Source organism: Dipodomys spectabilis, unplaced genomic scaffold, assembly GCF_019054845.1.
Source record: "Dipodomys spectabilis isolate Male_0828 unplaced genomic scaffold, ASM1905484v1 ptg000125l, whole genome shotgun sequence".
NCBI classification, from domain to species: Eukaryota; Metazoa; Chordata; class Mammalia; order Rodentia; family Heteromyidae; genus Dipodomys; species Dipodomys spectabilis.
The window spans coordinates 5,269,287-5,288,789 of NW_024870802.1; the positions used below are offsets into that span (position 1 = coordinate 5,269,287).

The 19,503-nt window shown below is 40.5% G+C and overlaps 1 protein-coding gene across 1 annotated transcript in view; it reads right to left on the reverse strand.

The window, feature by feature from the left end:
* Window positions 1–2,042: 2,042 nt before the first annotated feature.
* Window positions 2,043–19,503, reverse strand: part of Smc3 (structural maintenance of chromosomes 3) — a 43,642-nt gene continuing 26,181 nt past the window's right edge. The window contains exons 17-29 of the mRNA XM_042689247.1: window positions 18,635–18,776; window positions 16,502–16,652; window positions 15,295–15,447; window positions 12,948–13,099; window positions 11,930–12,088; window positions 10,502–10,609; window positions 7,589–7,697; window positions 6,567–6,814; window positions 6,269–6,481; window positions 5,082–5,273; window positions 4,660–4,837; window positions 3,881–3,987; window positions 2,043–2,447 (exon numbers count right to left, since the gene is read on the reverse strand). Coding sequence (XP_042545181.1) covers window positions 2,376–2,447; window positions 3,881–3,987; window positions 4,660–4,837; window positions 5,082–5,273; window positions 6,269–6,481; window positions 6,567–6,814; window positions 7,589–7,697; window positions 10,502–10,609; window positions 11,930–12,088; window positions 12,948–13,099; window positions 15,295–15,447; window positions 16,502–16,652; window positions 18,635–18,776 — 1,984 coding nt within the window. The 3' untranslated portion in view covers window positions 2,043–2,375. The remainder of the gene's footprint in view (window positions 2,448–3,880; window positions 3,988–4,659; window positions 4,838–5,081; window positions 5,274–6,268; window positions 6,482–6,566; window positions 6,815–7,588; window positions 7,698–10,501; window positions 10,610–11,929; window positions 12,089–12,947; window positions 13,100–15,294; window positions 15,448–16,501; window positions 16,653–18,634; window positions 18,777–19,503) is intronic.

A 19,503-nucleotide genomic window follows, 5' to 3' on the forward strand; every position in this document is an offset into this window, starting at 1 on the left:
GGAGTGAAAAACATATTACCAAATTAAAGGCCTACCTAACACTTCTATGTGTTAGATGAATATTTTTGTTGGTATTTTTTTTTTTTTTTGGTGGGTTGTGGTGCTTGAACTCTGAGCCTGGGCGTTGTTCCTCAGCTCTTCAGCTCAAGGCTAGTGCTCTACCACTTGAACCATAGTGCCACTTCTGCTTTCCTTGTGGTTTATTGGAGGTAAGAGTCTCACAAACTTTACTGCCCAGGCTGGCTTTGAACCGTAATCCTCAGATCTCAGCCTCCTGAGTAGCTAGGATTACAGGCGTGAGCCACTGGCGCCCAGCTGGTATTATTTTTTCTTTTGTGTTGGTACTGGGGCTTGAACTCAGCCTGGAAGCTGTCTTTTGATTTTTTTTTTCTTTTTTCTCAAGGATGTCACTACTACTTAAGCCACAGCCCTACTTCTGGCTTTTTGGTGGTTAATTTAAGTCTCCTGGACTTTCCTGCCTGGGCCAGCTTTGAACTATGATCCTCAGATCTCTGCCTTCTGAATAGCTAGGATTATAGGTGTGAACCACCAGTGCCTGGCAGGTTTTTTCCCAGAGGGAAAAAAAATTAGTTATTTCTCACGAAAGAAGCATAAAGCCAAAGAAAATGGGCATTTCTACCTAGCTACCTATATATACAAGTCTCGAGGCAGAAGGAAGACAGGCCTACCACACAGGGGGTAGGTTAACCTTTCACTGCTCCAACTTGGAGCTGCACCAGCGCAGCTGGTTGCCTAGTATACCACCCTCAGTGTAAAAGACAGAAGCTTGAATTGTTTCAGCTCCAGAACAAGGAAGGAGCAATGACTGAATAAAAGATGACAGAAGAATAGGCATATTATTTCTAGGCCGGGTGCAGAGGCTCATGCTTGTAACCCTAGCTACAGAGGATGCAGAGACTGGGGCAGAAAGCAATCATGCTAACTCATGATAGCATGGATGAATCTTGAAAACACCATGCTAAGCAAAGAAACCAGTCACCAAGTACTACCTACACCGTACAAAACAACCAGAATTGCAGACCTACGGCATCAAGAGAGAAAGTCAATTTGTGTTGCCAGGAGCTGAAGAGGGAGTCAACTGCTAACTAGTAGTTTATTTTGATGGCAGTAAAAAACTAGTCTAAAATTAGACTGCAGGAATGGGTGTATAATTATGTGAATAGACCAACAAACGTCGAATTGTACAGGTGCACATGGGTGAATTTTATGGCATGTGAACTTATAGCTCAAGCCATTTAAAAACAGAAAAAGCCCCAGAGGAGAGGGGAGTAATGACTCTTCAGAAATTACTTATTCAGGGGAAAAGAAAAAAAATTGGGGAGGGGAGGTAGGTGTCTAATGCTCTGCATTTATCACACTAGAAACCGCCTTCCCAAGCCACACATTCTAATAAATACACCACCATCTTAAATTAAGAATGAGTTTCAAAGGGCTGCTGTACTGAGCTCAAACCTCACTGACACTCAGATCACTGGGGGCTTGGGCAGCAGTGACCAGGCCACCACATTTCTCCTTGCAGTTCTAAGAACCCAGCATGGGCTGGGAAGTTGGATCAGTGGTAGAGTGCTTGCCTTGCATGCCTGAGGCCCTGGGTTCAATTCCTCAGCACCACATAAGCAAAAAGAAAAAAGCTGGAAGTGGCGCTGTGGCTCAAGCGGTAGAGCACTAGCCTTGAGCTGAAGAGCTGAGGGACAGCGCCCAGGCCCAGAATTCAGGCCCATGACCGGACCCAAAAAAAAGAACCCAGCAGTGTCCTAAGCTTTAGAAGTTACCCATGACTGAGCGTGGACTGAAAATCACTGCAAAAAGTGAAATATGGAACTGAATTTATCTCCTTTCAAGTGAAAGTCACACCTTTTTCTTAGGCAAAATTACAAGTATTCCTGCTAATTTATCTCACCAAAGAATTTGAAGGTTAAAGACAGCAGAAGCGCTAGATTGCCCACCGAATGGAAGTGAATAAAAAGTAGACATTTGAGAAAAACTAATTATTTCAATAACAAATAAAAACACATAAAACAAGTCATAAAACCAATTATTTATTTAAAGCTATAAAAAGAGGCAGATAGTTGATAAAATAATTAGGAAAGGATATTTAGAATGATTCACAAGATTTAACATAGGAGGATGATACTTTACAAAACGCCATGAGGGGAATAAAAGTCAAACTCTAAGTAAAAATGCCACATTACAGAGTATTTTATAAAATACAAAGACGAAGATATAAAAGGACTATGTATATTCTAAATCTAAAAATGAGTAATCGCGACTAAATATTAGGTTTAAATTTACAGTTCCTGGGCATGAGAGCCACGAAACTATACACATCTCCGGAAGCGTGCGCAGACGTCTGCTCAGCCATGTGTGGTGTCATCTTCTACAAAGTCCTTGGCCATCTCTGCCGTGATCACGTCAATGTGGCTAACCTGAAGAACAAGTGTGAACCACAAAACCTGTTAGGCCCCAAATAAACATCCCAGTGTCTGCAGTGCAAAGGGAAAGCCATCACTACAAGTTTTACTTAGCACATCAAACAATTTCTGAAACACAGGTGAAACCTTTGTCTGAGCGGCACCTCAACGTATGGACGCGTGGAAGGTGTCAAGAAGTGCTTACATCTTTTGGTGCAGTTTACACTACTTTGCTATTTCATCTAAGGATCTTCAAGCTGTAAGTTACCAAGAGTTATGTGGTTCAGCCAAGAATTGTTAATAAAGAAGCACTGAAGCCAGGCGTCAGTGATTTATGCCCATAATCCTAGCTACTCAAGAGGCTGAGATCTGAGGAATATGGTACAAAGCCATCCCAGGGAGTAAAGTCCATGAGACTTTTTTTTTTTTTGCCAGTTCTCGGTCTTGAACTCAGGGCCTGGATGCTATTCCCAGAGCCTCTGTGCTCTACCACTTGAGCCACAGCGCCACTTCCAACTTTTTCTGGTGGTTTACTAGAGATAAGAGTCTCACAGACTTTGGGGCTGAGAAGATGGCTCAATGGTAGAGCGCTTGCCTTGCATGCATGAGGCCCTGGGTTCGATTCCTCAGCACCACATAAGCAAAAAGAAAAAAAGCCCCAAGTGGCGCTGTGGCTCAAGTGGTAGGGTGCTAGCCTTGAGCTGAAGAGCTGAGGAACAGCGCCCAGGCCCAGAGTTCAGGCCCCACGACCGGACCCCCCCCCCCCCCCCAAAAAAAAAAGAGTCTCACAGACTTTCTAGCCCAGGCTGGCTTTGAACTGTAATCCTCAAATCTCAGCCTCCTGAGTAGCCAGGATTACAGGTGTGAGCCACCATGAGATTCTTCTCTGTAGTTAAGCACAAAAAAAGCCAAAAGGAGAGCTGTGGTTAAAGTGGTAGAGCCAAAGAGCTCAGGGATACCATCCAGGCCAAGTTCACGCCCCAGGACTGGAACAACAACAAAAGCATTGAATAGACAGAAAGATAAAGAAAATCAAGATGTTATAAAAACAATTGCTGGGCTGGGAAGGTGGCTCAGTGGTAGAGTGCTTGCCTTGCATGCATGAGGCCCTGAGTTCGATTCCTCAGCACCACATAAGCAGAAAAAGCCACAAGTGGCACAGTGGCTCAAATGGTAGAGTGCTAGCTTTGAGATGAAGAGCTGAGGGACAGCGCCCAGGCCCAGAGTTCAGGCCCCATGACTGGCAAAAACAAAAACAACAACAACAAAAAAAACAATTGCTAAGCCACCATAGGTACTAAAAAAAAGTTTCTCCTTTAGAAAGATGTCAGATAAGCAGTGACTTTCCAAGTCTTCTTTCACTATTTAGGTAGCATTAAAAAAAAAAAAAAAAAAAAAACTCAATGACTTCAATCCTAGCAAACAAACTCCAAGTAAAATAAAATTACCTTGTTTCTGAATTTTACACCATAGAATTTGTCAGCCGACTCAAGTAGCTCAGGCCGAAAAGTAGTTGTAATGAATTGAGCATGTACAGCAAGTTCCATAATCATATCTGTGAAAAGTAGTCATTTAGATTGGAAAAAAAATCAGTTTTTCCTCTTACCTAGAGTTCAAAACTATTAAAAGCACTATTGAACATATATCTGCATAATTACATACATATAAAAATTACCAACCTGACTTTTTAAAAAACAAATCTTTTAACCTCTATCTTAAAGCTACAGAATAGTTTTTAATATAAAGAAATTTTTAATATAGTATTAAAAATGTCACAGCAAAGTTTACACACACACACACACACACACACACTTTAACAAGCATGTTAATTCTGCATTTAGACAATCTAGCAGGCATTGATAGTCAGCCTATAATCCTAACTGCTTAGGAAGTGAAAAGGCAGAGATCTGGAGGATAGTGGTTCAAGGTTAACCTCAACAGAAAAGCTCACTAGACCCTATCTCTAAAGTAACCAGCAAAAAACAGGGGTAGGGTCATGGTTCAAATGGTAGAGCAATATCTTTATAAACATAAAGCTTTGAGTTCAAACCTAAATAGAGCCAAAAACAATAAAACAAAAAGACTAATCTAATTCTAACCTTACAAACCGAAAGAGGGATTAGTTCTCTGCATGCATGATAGACTTGCCTCTGTCCTGTCTAGTCCCTCCACTACAACAGAGGGAAGCTATCACCTTGAAGGGCTAGAAAACAAAACGAAGCTGTACCTGATACGGCCTTCCTGTGCTGCGCGTCCAGAGCCTGGTCGATCTCATCAAACAAGTAAAAAGGAGCTGGGTCACACTTCTGAATGGCAAAAATCAGAGCAAGAGCTACCAAAGATTTCTGCCCCCCGGAAAGCTGCTGCATCTCCCTCATTTCTCCTTGTTTTCCTGTGAAAGACACCTAAGACAACACATCGATACGGTAGTATCAGAACGGGCATCGTCACTTTTCTTACATTTTTATCAGCCCGTATCAGTTGTACGGGGATTACTATGACTGGACTTTGAGTATTTCTAGAGTACTCAGTCCTTCCACCATCACTTTTTAAATTGCTCTGCACAGTGTTACAACTCAGAATTGCACATGCATCTACCAACTGTACTACGGCAATGCGGTGAGGAGGAAAGAAGTGATGCTTCTTTACCCTAATGCCAACTCCAGTGAACTGGTCGACCGACGGGACACTGCTCTGTGATCCGGAGCCCCTCTCGCTTTCCCCGCTCCCTTCTCCTTCGTCCTGGGACTGGCTGCCCTCCACATCGCCTTTCTTCATCACCAAAGTAGCTTTGCCACCAGGAACAAGCTTCTGGAATACCTCACTGAAGTTCTTTGATACCTTCAAGAAAAGCATCAATTCAAATACAAATTTTGCTTAGCTGGAGTTACATGTATTACTGCTTGACACAGGATACATTTTAAAGCAATCCCAAGTATATTTGTGTGTGTACTTTTTGTTTTTGTATTTTGTTGTTGTTGTTTTAAAGCTGAGGACTGAACTCAAGCCCTACTCTTCCACTGACTAAATCCCCAACACCACAAGTATGTTTTAATGTTATGAACAAGAATAACTCCTGGACACAATTATTCATGCCTGTTATCCTAGCTATAAGGAGGGTAAGGTTAGGAAAAATGTGAAGGCCAGCCCAGGCAAAAAAGTTCACAAGACCCTATTTCAACGGACTGGGGGGTAGGCAGGGAGGCTGAATGTGTTGGCACATGCCTGTAATCCCAGCTACAATGGGAAGCATAAATAGAAGACTAAAGTCCAGGCAGACTGTGAAAAAGTGACACCCTATCCCCAAAATAACCAGAGCAAAAAAAGGCCAGAGGCATAGTTTAAGCAATAGAGCACCTACCTAAGCAAGCATGAAGCTGAGTTCAAACCAGTACTGCCAAATAACAACAACAATAATCATACACAGAAGCAGCAGCTGCTATTGCCATTATATGCAGTGGCACATACTTGTTATCTCAGCATGTGGGGAGGTTTACACAGAAAGACTGAAAGTTTGAGTCAGTCTGAGCTACGTAAAGTTTAAGGCCAGCGTGAGCCACATGGCAAAACCTTATGTCAAAAGCCAAGTGCCGAGGATGCAGCTGAGTGGATAAGCAAGGTGCAGGACTCTGCCTCTTGGGTTCCACCTTCAGCTTCACAGCCCTTCCCCGCACTTAACAAAGACTATCACTGAATTCTTCTCAAAACTGTGTACAACATTTAGGTTAATAAACATGTCAGGGATCTATCAGCTGGATTTGTTCATATGTTTTAGATCCACCTTACAGAGTGAGCACGGAGCCTTTTTCCTAGTTTATCTATAAACAGAAACATACCTGTTTAAAAGTTAACTGAATGGCTTCGTATTTTCGAAGTTCAAGTACATTCATCAGTTCCATAATGGATTTATACCCTCTATCCAACTCTTCTTGTCGCTTTATTAATTTTTCCTTCTGCTCAGAGAAATTTACAAACTGATCTAAAGCCTTTTTGTTTACATGGCTGTACTTCTTTAGTTCTGTGTTACACTGTTCGAGTTTCCGAAACAACTACAAAGAGAAAATAAAGCATAAATGAAAGCGTGAACTCTTGGGAGATTTGTGTAGGTACTTCCAATTTTAAAATAAGATTTACCTGTTTGAGGCTCAGTGTCTGGTACTTTTCAAAAGCTTCCTGGGGAAGTGATCCAAGTTCTCGAATTTTCTTCATACATTCTTCTTTTTTCTTTAACAGCATGCCCTGCCGATTTGTCATCTTTTCCAGTTCTTTAGTATCATGGTTTATAGCATCCATGTGTTCTTTTTCCATATTTTTCCAGCGCTCCATACTTTTTTGAAGCTCCTTAATTCCAGCCTCTGTTTTATCAATGGAATTGTCCAAATCTATGACGGGGAGAGGAGAGACAAAATTAATCTGTTAAGATAGCCAGAACAAAGAATTTGTCACAGAACAAACATTGTCATAGCTCCCAAAATAAGCGTTTAGGTTTTTCGAGTGTGTAAATTTTACTGTAAAAATTCACAAGCCAATTAAATCTGAACAAAATTTGTTGGAGTGTATATGAGCAATCATCCTGACACTGACTGCCTATTAAATATTTTTTATTGTTTAATGTTCACGTTTTGATTTAAAAAATGGAAGTTTTTCTTTGTAACAACTAAATGCTAGGAATTACGATTCAAAAAAGTTTTTTTTGGTGACAGTATTAAGGCTTAGGCAGTGTCCCTTAGCTTTTTTGCTTAAGGCTGTCACTCTACAACCTGAGCCACAGCTCTGCTTCTAGCTTTTGTGATGGTTAACTGGAGAAGACAGTCTCTTTCTGCCCAGGTGTTGAACCACTATCCTCAGATCTCAGCTTCCTAAGCAGCTAGTATTACAAGAGCCACTAGCATCTAGCTGAGATGTTTTATCCTTTGTTAAAAAGATGCTATAGTCATTTGGTATAAAGTTGTCGGAAACATTTCAGCAAACTAAAAGCTATAATTTATGATTACCCTACTAAACTCAATTCACTGTCATTTATGATGAATAACACAAAAAAATCTTAGTATGTGCTTTTACCTATTTGGATATTTTATCATGTAGTAAACAGCTGTATAGATCAAATAAGCTCCATTTTACCAAGTATCAAAAAATATGAGTACATAGAAATGTACCTTCAGAGCGTGCCATGGTGTCTTTTACTCTTTTGTTGATGGCTTCGAGTTCAGATGTGGTGGCAGTCAGTACTGTGCCTCCCTCTGTCTCCCTCAGTTCATTAAGTTCCTGCCACACAAAAGGACCGTGAACACTAAGCCACAAAACACGAACTGTGTTAAGTTACAAAACATGAAGACTGCCAAGAATGGCTGCTGTCAAATATGAACACCCCAAACAAAATTATATGTACTTCATATACCGTCAAATAATTGAAGTACCTGTTAAAGGGGGGAAAAGGTAATGACAAAATTACTGGAAACTTTCATCTCACTACTCCTGAGAAAGCATTAACAGCACCTACAAAGTACTGAGATTGTGCCAGGACAGGGGTCAAGGCAGGTACTGAGGCCAGATGTATTCTCAGACATGCTAGAAATTGCACACTAGGTGGCAGTACTAACACTCAACCAGGCCTGTAGTCAAGATGGCTGGTCTCAGTGTTTCCAAAGCCCAGGTTTTCAAACAGAGCTCTCATACGCTTTCTTTTTCTTTTTTCTTTCTTTCTTTTTTTTTTTTTTTGAGGGGGGGGGGGGGTCTGGTCATGGGGCCTGAACTCTGGGCCTGGGCACTGTCCCTCAGCTCTTCAGCTCAAGGCTAGCGCTCTACCACTTGAGCCACAGTGCCACTTCCGGCTTTTTTCTTTTTGCTTATGTGGTGCTGAGGAATCGAACCCAGGACCTCAGGCATGCAAGGCAAGCACTCTACCACTGAGCCAACTTCCCAGCCCCCAACACTCTTTTTCTTAATCTTTAGAGAGTACTTTGTTAATTTCTATAATAAAACCCCATAGGTAAGACCTTCATATTTAAGTGTCACTACTGTACTCACTTAAAAAATCAAATTTAACATTTCTAGACCAATATGACTATTCATTTTTATATAGTGCCAACAAACACAGTAAACTGAGATACTTTTTTCCAACGCTGAAGTTCCTAAAAATTCAAATTATAAATGTGTATTTTTATAAAAGAGCAATAATGGAGGTATATGGTACATCAACAGCAGCACCTGCCTTTCCAGTTTCTGTAGTCACCCCAAGCAAATTATAGAAAAGAAACTAGCCAAGTTACTGGTACTGCTATGGGATCCAACACCATTTTTAACTAGCTTTTTCTATCACCATCTGGAACAAAAACCTTCTCTAGCAATAGCGTTAAAATCAGCAGATAAAGCAGTCACCGCTAGCTACTCATCATAAAGAAGGTACAGGCATCACCTTTACAAAGGCGAGATATAAAGCTACAGGACACAATTAAAAGGCAGTATTTAAGACTTGAGTCTACTTTCTCAGCAAGAAAGGATGGTGTAACAGCTCTGTAAGGAAATGTGCTGTCTTATACAGGATTTCATCAGCTGCACACTTTAAAGCACTCTCTTTATGAACTTCAGCTAAAACACAAAATCAGGGAAACACCTCAAACCAAAAATTTTAAATAATAATTACAAAATCCCCCAAACCACTGGGTCCAAAGATGACTAAAGGAAGGTATACAAAATCCAACCTCACAGTATTTTACCCATCTGTCATGTTTCAATGCTGAGAGCTCCAGAGAAGATGCCATGTAGCACCGAAAGCTTCTTCGGACCACAACCAAAACACGGCTTCATTTCAAACAGAAGCAAGTGGCCAATGCTGCGTATGTGGATATGTTTAAAGGTGCTACAAGTTAATCCTCAGCTCCCTCATCAAGGAAGGGGAGCTCAGTTATTACTGTACTGTAATTGTGTTCAACCCAATCACCGGATTAGAGAAGTGGAAAGCTTCCCTACTAAATTAAATCAGGCTTCTCTACTCAGCACCAGTTATCCTGCATTTACCCAAGTCTACAAATGCCATAACCATATCCAAAGTGCAAGGAAGAAACTGCATCTGATGTGCTATCTGGAAACACTGCCTTGTTCAGGCTAAGCCCTTCCTCTGTGGTAAACTTCTTTATCTCTGATGTTTCCTCGCATAAAAATTTTTAGATCTACAGTGCATGCACTTTAAAGAATACATGCACAAATGCTGACAATGCATGCCCTCAGATGAAGTGAATGTTATGACAGGTGAGGGCCACAAAGCCTCAGTGAACGGGGACAGCAGCTGTGTGTCAAGTGTGACTGCTTCAACGTCCCTTGTGCCTCTCCAAGCTCAACAGCATAATGGCAGCAACCATATAACCTTCATAGCTGCTGTCATCTGACTTTATTCTCCCTATTTCCCTCCTCTCTCCCTCAATGTCCTGCAACAAACCACAGCCTTTCAGATTTTCTCTTCAGTTCCGATCGCCTGGAGGTTTGATGGCTGTGGGAGCGCAGTGGGTGGCATCTCTTCTGCTTTCTCCTGACAGAAGAGGCCATGGGTCTGTGTTTCAGATTCACTTGAATCTCTGCCCACTTTCTGGGCTTTGTCTGTGTCCTTGCTGTGGAGGGAACTGGCACATGGCTTTAAGGATGAATGCATCCTGCTTTGTCTGGGGGTGGTGCAAACTGTGTACATGGTCCTGCTGTGTCACTCTCACACACACAGGCAACAAGAACTGCTTCTGATAGAGGCTGCTGCTCATTCTGTGGACTAGCTGTGTGGCCGGTCCAGGTAGTGGGACAGCACTCCTAGCTTCCTACCCCTAGTGGTGCTGGTGTGTTTTCCATTACTGCCAGAGGTATGCCTAGTGTTAAATCAATGGCACTTCCAAAGGCCTTTAGTTTCATTTCAGACATTGTTCCTGAGGTTGCAATCATGCTGCGCTATATTCCAACAGGGGTTTAATCCTCAAAGGCTGTTGTGTCTGTGCAGGACAGTTCAGGCTTTGGACTTTGAGCCTGTGCTTCATACAGCCACTTTTAGTATGGTTTAGGCACCAAGGAACCCCCCAAAACGAACATACCTGTTCTACTTGATCCAAGCGTTTTCTCAGATTCTCATTGAGGTAAGTCTCTACTCGAGTGATAATGCCTTCTAATTTAATTCTTTCATTTAGCAACTGTCTGTTTTCCTATAATTAAGAAAAGAAAAATCAGTTGTCTGTATAAGCATGAACTTTCTCAGAAATGTTCATCTGTTGTCCTTTCCATTACCTGGACACTAATGAGCTGAAAGGCAGTTTTATTTCATTTTCTTTGGGGAGGGAGGGTCAATAGGGTTTGAACTTGAGGCCTGAGCACTTCACCTTAGCTTTTTTGGGCAAAACTAGCATTCTACCCCTTTAGTCACAGCTCCATATCCAGCTTTTTGGTGATTAATTATGGATATTGGTCTCATAGACTTTCCTGCCTGGGTTAGCTTTGAATTGTTACCCTCAGCTTTCAGCCTCCTAAGTAACTAGGATTACAAGTGTGAGCCAGCAGTACCCAAGAGAAATGTTTTCTACCCTTTCACAAGGCGCTACCCTTCCTTTACTTTCTCTCTCTTCCTTATTCAGCAGAATGTTGACTTTCAGCCAGGTATGGTTTTGCACATCTGTAAAACCAGCACTCAGGAGGCTGAGAAAGAGGATCCAAGTCTGGGCTATATACAAGACTCAAATAAAGTTAATTTTTGTGCCTAGTTCTTTTTCTAAGGTTTGCTGCTGAAAAGAATTTCCTTTTCCTACTTTTCTTGTTTTGGGTTCAGTATTAATGGCTTACACATAGGCATTTTTTTTTTTTACAGTCAGCATCAGGAAGGCTGAGTATCTTAAGCGCCAGCCTAGGATAGTTTTTCAAGTCTAGGGAAGACCCTGGCTCAAAAACAAATAAGCCTATCAACAATAACAAAAATTAAAGCATTACTAAATATGTTAGTGGTCAGAAAAAAATGCATCTTTATCCATCTTTATCTATGTGTGTATATGCGTGTATATATATATAGATATATATAAATATAAGCTCAATCTTACTAATAATACACATGCATTAAGATGGAAGTTTTTTTTTATAATCCAAATATACACAACACTTTAAAAATCTTACTAAAACCTTATTTATTCTCACAGATAGAAAAAATTCAAGTCTCTAAGTTTTTCAATTTGCTTTTTCAGATTCTTTTTCTTTTTGTCAGTTGTGGGGCTTGAACTTGCCTGGGCGCTGTCCCTCAGCTCAAGGATAGCACTCTACCACTTGAGCCACAGCGCCACTTCTGGTTTTCTGGTGGTTTACTGGAGATGAGTCTCACTCATACCCAGGCTGGCTCTGAACCGCCATCCTCAGATCTCAGCCTCCTGAGTAGCTAGGCATGAGCCACTGGCACTCAGCTTTCAGATTCTTAGATATTCCAAGTGAGGGACTTTTCACAACAGCCAATTACCAATCATCTTTTCCTTTTTAGGTGTACTTGCCTGCTGAAGTTGCCGAATCTCATCATTCAGTGCATCCACTCTTTTCTGATCTTCCAGACTAAGTTGAGAAAGCAAATCGGTCCCCAGCTCTGCTTTCAGTGATTCTCTGGTGGACTCCATGGCATGCAAACTTGCCTCCAAACTCTGTAAGCTTCGTTGCTACATAACAAGTTGATTTCCCACTTATTAATAAGGGCTTTAATCATTATACTGCTTACAATAAAAAAAAAAGGATACAAGCCATATATATGAGCCTAAATAACCACATAGCTCAGTTAACTACTAAGTACTATAATGTGTTGCAAAACTATATTTTTCAGTAGGCGAATACATTGAATGTACTTTCAACTTGTGATATTCTCAACTTATGGAGGATTTATTGGGAAATAATCCCACAGTAATGAGCATCTGTATTGATTTTTTTTTTTAAGTTTCGCTGAGACTTTATTACAGGGGCAAAGCAGGAAGGTCTTTTTTGTTGTTGTTGTTTTGGGGGAAGTTTCTGGCCAGTCTTGAGGCCTCAACTCTACCACTCAAGCCATGATGCCACTTGCAGCTTTTTTGAGTACTTCATTAGAGATAAAAGTCTCCAGGGACTTTTCTACCCGGGCTGGCTTCAGATCTCAGCCTACTGAGTAGCTAGGATTGCAGAAGGAAGCCACCAGCACCCGGCACTATTGATATATTTAATAAAGCTTTTTACCAAAACTGCTTCAAGTTTATGCGACAATAATAAACTATTTGTAGCCATTTTAGCACAATCAAATCAAAACACAATACTGAAATAACTGTAATATTGTCAGACAATACTACTACGCTATAGCCAAAATGCCTACTTTTCCAATTAAAGTGGAAGCTGGAATGCAACCTAAAATAAGCAGAGACCTGGTGACAGGAGTGTAAGTATGGGACAGAGATACAGGCCCAAACAAAAACAGAACTCATAAGCTTCAGTGAATCACAAAGCACACTCCAACTTCAGACAGTTTAAATCTGTAATAAACACATACTCACAGACCTTAGGCATGAAGGTTTTCTCTGACTGCTGCCTCTTCTCTTTAAGCATCTTCATTTCTGATAATATGCTGTCTCTGGATGCTTTAAATTTTCTTTGTTGAGTCTCAATCTGCTGCATTTGGTTCATCAACTGATCAATTTCATTATTAATTCATATACAAAGCTAAGGAAAATTATCTCCAGGTTATAGAAATACCCTATGTTCAAAGTTCTCTTCAGTTCTTATGAGTACTTTGCTTTACTTTTCTTCAACTTTACTACAAAGTAAGTTATTTTTGCAAATTTATGGACTATGCATCATTGAACTAAATACCGACACTAAATTTTTCTAATCTTAAAAGAAGCTAAAGGATTGGGGATTTAGATTCAGTTCAGTGGAAGAGCACTTGCCTATCAAGTGCAAGGCCCTGAGTTCAAACCTCAATACTGAAAAAAGAAAAAAAAAAGGCTCATAACATTTTTATCCCCACATTCTACTCTCCAAATCACAAGCAAACTTACTTTACTAATAGCTTATGCCCAAAACAAAAACCAACAGAAGAAACGCTCAGGAGTTTCTAAAGGAACTTAAGCAAAATCTATCAGGATGATATATTTTTAAATGTCTTTTCATCCAAAAGTATTTGTTGTGTAATCAATTATGCTTAAGCCACTTCTACGGAGTTAGGTATAACAGTAACTCTTGCTCCATGTGGAGGAAGAATTCAGTGTAATGATCAAATACAGGAGCTGGCAGCTGCTCTCAACATTCCTTTTCTTAACATTTGCCCATACTTTGTGCTAACACACCTGTCAAGTCTAGGCAGTTCTCCCAAGCATTGTATGCAGACTCTTCCAAGGTAAAAGCTTATGATTTTTTTCTACGTGCTGTTGTTTGTACTGATGGCACAAATAAAAAGATAAATAAAAATGACCAGTTTCACTATGAATGCCCTTAAAGAAGTGAAAATTAACTTTATTCCTGATGCACAAGTACCTGCACCGTTAGTACCATGTGGCAAAATGAAAAGCACACAACAGGTACTTCTGCCTTCTACCAAAGCACCAAGGTCATTTTAAAAAATGCAATGGAGGGCTGGGAAGGTGGCTCAGTGGTAGAGCACTTGCCTTGCATGCCTGAGGCCCTGGGTTCCATTCCTCAGTCACCACATAAACAGAAAAAAAAAAAGGCGGAAGTGGCACTGTGGCTCAAGTGATGGAGTGCTAGCCTTGAGCTGAAGAGCTGAGGGACAGTGCCCAGGCCCAGAGTTCAGGCCCCACGATCGGACCCAAAAAAAAAAAAAAATGCAATGGACGCCGGGCGCCAGTGGCTCACACCTGTAATCCTAGTTACTCAGGAGGCTGAGATCTGAGGATCGCGGTTCAAAGCCAGCCCGGGCAGGAAACTCCATGAAACTCTCATCTCCAATAAACCACTCAAAAAACAAGAAGTGGCGCTGTGGCTCAAGTGGTAAAGCACTAGCCTTGAGCTGAAGAGCTGACGGACAGCACCCAGGCCCCAAGTTCAAGCCCCAAGACTGACCAAAAAAAAAAAAAAAATGCAACAAACAACTATTTCAGTAGTGAGGTGAACTGGCCACTCTTCATGTAGCACTATTTTTTTTTGGGGGGGGGGGGGGGAGGGCTTTGTATTTTCATGGGTTTTGTACTTAGGACCTGGGTGCTGTCCCTAAGCTTTTGTGGCCAAGGGTAGTGCTCTCCTACTTGAGTCACAGTTCCATTTCCAGATGGTGATGTCATGGACCTTTCTGCCCCGGCTGTCTTTGAACTGCAATCCTCAGATCTTGGCCTCCTTAAGTAGACAGAATTGCAGGATTACATAAGCACATGGTGGGGAACACTGTTATCTCAAAGAACTACAATTACTCAGATCTGGGTATTAGCTGGCCATTTCCTCCACTAACAGCAAATCTGCACTGAATGGCCTCTAGATAGTAACAAGCATTTTCTAATCCAAATGTATTTGACAGGTATGCATGTTCCTCCTCTCCTCCTTGGGACAATGCCCAGGATTCCCTTCTACAAGTCACTGACTAATTCTGTTTCCTCTCTGCCTTACTGCCTTATATTCTGCTGTCCCTCAGGTTCTTTTCCTTCAAAATTAGACTCATCAGTATTAACTACTTAACAATTATACCAATATTAAGAGTAGTTTTAGTTTTTTCCCTTAGTCTTCAGAAGGTAAATAGGCAAAAACATAAGCTCCTATGGTTAAATAAAAGCCAAAGTAAAACACATGGACTATTTGCCCATGGACTTTTACTGACATGAGAAAATATACAATATCAAAAATTTAAATGTTATTTTTTCCGACAGTAACAATAATTAAACACAAAACAAAAAGATATTTTCAATATTTCTACGCAGGTTTTCATTGAGTTTTGCTTCAAGTTCCCCTAGTTCTTCTTCTGCTTTTCTAACATCTTTCTGTAATTCAAGTCGAGACTTTCTTGTGTCATAATAACCTCCAGTTAAAGCCCCTCGGTGACTGACCTGGTCACCTATGAACAAAACAGAAAGGTAGTATTCTGTACAACATTTTTTATACTTAATGACAAAACAATATAATGGAATCCTAACTTTAACTACACTATGAAAACTAAAAGGAAAAGAATTTAAACCACTCTGTAAATAATACACAGGATCCAGCTTCGAATTACGGCTAACTGAATCTGGGAAACTTGATCATCCAAAACAATAGCACAGAGCTTGGCATCAGTGGCTCATGCCTGTAATTCTAGCTACTCAACATAATTGGTTCCTTTGTAATCCTAAATTCTTTTTTTTTTTCCTGCCAGTCCAGGGGCTTAATAAGACTCAGCGCCTGGCCTCTGTCCCTGAGCCTCTCTGTGCTCAAGGCTAAACACTCTACCATAATACCACTTCCGGGTTTCTGTTTATGGGGTACTGAGGAATCGAACCCAGGGCTTCATGCATGCTAAGCAAGCACTCTACCATTAAGCCACATTCTTAGCCGATCCTAAAATCTTTGAGAAAAGATCCACAGGTTTCAAACAGCCAAGGGAAGTGCAAAAAAGATTAAGCATACTTGCTAAAGACCAAATGTTTATATCAACTAAACATCAAATATGGAATCTGTTTGTAATCTTACTTGAACACACAACTATTTAAAACTGATAGCTAGGTGCCGGTGGCTCACATCTATATCCTAGGTACTCAGGAGAGGCTGAGATCTGATGATCACATTTGAAGCCAGCCTGGACAGGAAAATCCGTGAGACTCTTAACTCCAATAAGCTACTCAGAAAAGGTCGGAAGTGGTGCTGTGACTCTAGTGACTCTAGTCTTGGGCACAAAGAAACTCAGACAGTGCCCAGATCCTAAGTTCAAGCCCAGGACTGGCAATAAAAAAAAAAAAAAAAAACTGATAAAATAATTGGACATGAATTTGTCAATTATATACTACTAACACTATGATTCTAACATACAGTTTATGTTTATAAGACATGTACACTGCTCAAGTGATATATTACACTAACTATGCATTAAATCTTTTATTAGAATTTGTTCAAAGCTAGGAATTATTATTACAAACCTTCCAAAGTAATGCAGTCCATAGTGAAAGCGCGGGCCAGTTGGGTTGAAACTTCCATGCTACGACAAATTAGTGTCTTGCCAAATACATGTTTGAAAGCCTTGTCAAATCGGGGATTGTATCTCAGCTTACTGATCATAGGAATAGCATCCTAAAAACAAGGATCTCATTAACAAAGCCCCAATACAGTTCATTAAAAACTGTGCAGAATTATGATCTGCATCTTTTTGACATGCAAATAAACACAAATGCCCTTACGTATAGCTTTTTTTGGTTAATGTATGCAAACACTTAACATAGGATCTGTCACTGAAGACTTAATAAATGTGAAACTAATAGTATTTCCTCAAAATATTTTAATTTTATACATCGGATATCGACATTCAGAAAAATTCTTTTTCAGACAAAAACCTCCATTTTAACTCCTAAGTTGCCAGGACAAGGTTTCTGTAACTGCTTAAAAAGTTTCAAATATATTCTACATAGAAAGATGTTATACATGTAAGTTTAGCTTAGATTAAGAATCATAAAGAGAACACTAATATAACATCACGCAGCATCAGGAACAGAACACACTGATGGCAATTTAGAAGTCCTGAGTGCCCCTTTTCTAATTACACAATGGTCACCCACAGTGGCTACCTGAGAGGGAGGACCATCATCTAGACTTCCTCCAAACTCCTAGTTCTATCTTCTATGGTTTGGGGTTTTTTTTTATTGCTATATTAAGTATAACCACACTAAATGCAATTTTTTGTCTTGTTTCATTCTTTCACCATGTAGGTAATTTGTAGATTGGAAAGTAGGAAAAAAAAAAAGCCCTTTTGCAGCTTATCAATACTCTTGAGGCAGGTGCCAGTGGCTCATGACTGTAGGAGGCTGAAATCTGAGGATAGGAATCCCAAGCCACCAGCCCAGGCAGGAAAGTTTGTGACTCTTATCTCGAATTAACTATCAAAAAGCCAGAAGTGGAGCTGTGGCACAAAAGGTAGAGTACTAGCTCTAGAGCAGCTCAGGGATAGTGCCCTGAGTTCAAGCCCCACGACCAACCAAAAAATAATTCTTTTTTTTTTTTTTGGGGGGGGGGGGGGGTTCCGGTCGTGGGGCTTGAACTCTGGGCCTGGGCGCTGTCCCTCAGCTTTTCAGCTCAAGGCTAGCACTCTACCACTTGAGCCACAGCGCCACTTCCGGCTTTTTTTTCTTTTTGCTTATGTGGTGCTGAGGAATCGAACCCAGGGCCTCAGGCATGCAAGGCAAGCGCTCTACCACTGAGCCACCTTCCCAGCCCCCAAAAAATAATTCTTGACATTACACTTCTGTTGATTACTCTAAGATGGTTTCAGTCTTCATCTTAGAGGATGATAAGAGTTGCTGCTGCCACCCAGATTCTGAAGTCGAAGACCTCAAAGCAGTTTCTCAAGGATGGTGTCTGAAGACTACTTTTAATCCACTTAAAATGGACAAGCTAGTAACAAAAGCAACCAGATTTCAGTCTATCATCATGCTAGCCACTATTTTTCTTTTTACATTAGCTTACATTAATTGTACGATGGAGTTTCACTGAACATATTAGTTTATAAACTATTTTAAAAATGTATACAGATGGGGCTGGGCATGTGGCTTAGTGGTAGAGTGCTTGCCTAGCATGCATGAAGCTGTGGGTTCGATTCCTCAGCATCACATAAACAGAAAAAGCCAGAAGTGGTACTGTGGCTCAAGTGGTAGAGTGTTAGGTTTCCCTTGAGCAAAAAGAAAATCAAGGACAGTGCTCAGGTCCTGAGTTCAAGCCCCAAGACTGGCAAAAACAAACAAACAAACAAACAAAAAACTTATTTAGAAAACTTGACACGTTACCCTTTAAATAACAGTTGCTTGGCAAATTCTTCCCCAACTCTATAACCTCCTCTGTCTTCCTGAAGATCATACATTTACAATGATTTGTTTCATGTCTTGGCTATTATCTGTTTCCCTCCTCAACCCCACCCAGCGAAGCTATACTCCATTCAGACAGCATGTTTACCTTTACAGGCCAGTGAATCCCAATATATAATGCCTGAGCACTAGCATGAATTAAGTAAATACTATGACAAGAAGTAATTTCAAAAAGGTAGATCTTAATACACACTGACTCACATTGGTTTCAGGATAAGCAGTGTCCCTGACGTCTAACTTGTTAAGAGGCAGAAAAGTGACCTCTCCAGGAAGATTCATCTTATTAAACTCCATTAAAATCTTTGTACTGACTTCATCTGAATCAACAATGTGATAAAATAACCTATGAATAAACAGAAACAGAAAACATCTTTATTACTAGTGTTATAAGTAACCTTCAAACTCACATTTTTCCTGTAAAATCCAATTTGAATGGAAAAAAAAAAACTCTAGAAAAGTCCAATAGCAACAAGGTACAATCAGTCACATATATTATCCTACCTACATACTCACACCTGTAATCAGAAGGAAGTAGGGTTCGAAAGGATAACAGTTCTAGGATAACCCGGGTAATCTTCTCAAGATCTTATTACAACTAATAGCTGTATGCAGTGGCACACACCTGGTCCCAATTATGGCAAAAAACATACACAAGATCATGGTTCAAACAAGAGGGGCAAAAATTAAGAATCCACCTAAAAAATAACCCAATCAGCTGGGTGCTAGTAGTTTATGCCTATAATCTAGCTACTCAGAAGGCTGAGATCTGAGGACTGCAGTTCAAAGCCAGCTAGGAAGGAAAGTCCATGAGGCTCTTATCTCCAATTAACCACCAGAAACTGGAGGTGGTGCTGTGGCTCAAGTGGTAGAGCACTTGACTTAAGCTGAAGAGCTCAGGGGCAGCACCCAGGCCAAGAGTTCAAGCCCCATGACTGACAAAAATAAAATAAAAAATAAACTACATCTCTCTGTTTAGAGCTGTAAAATTCTAGTTTCTACAATTAGTAATACTTAGTATCTAATTCTTTTTTTTTTTTTTTTGGGTCGGTCGTGGGGCTTGAACGCTGGGC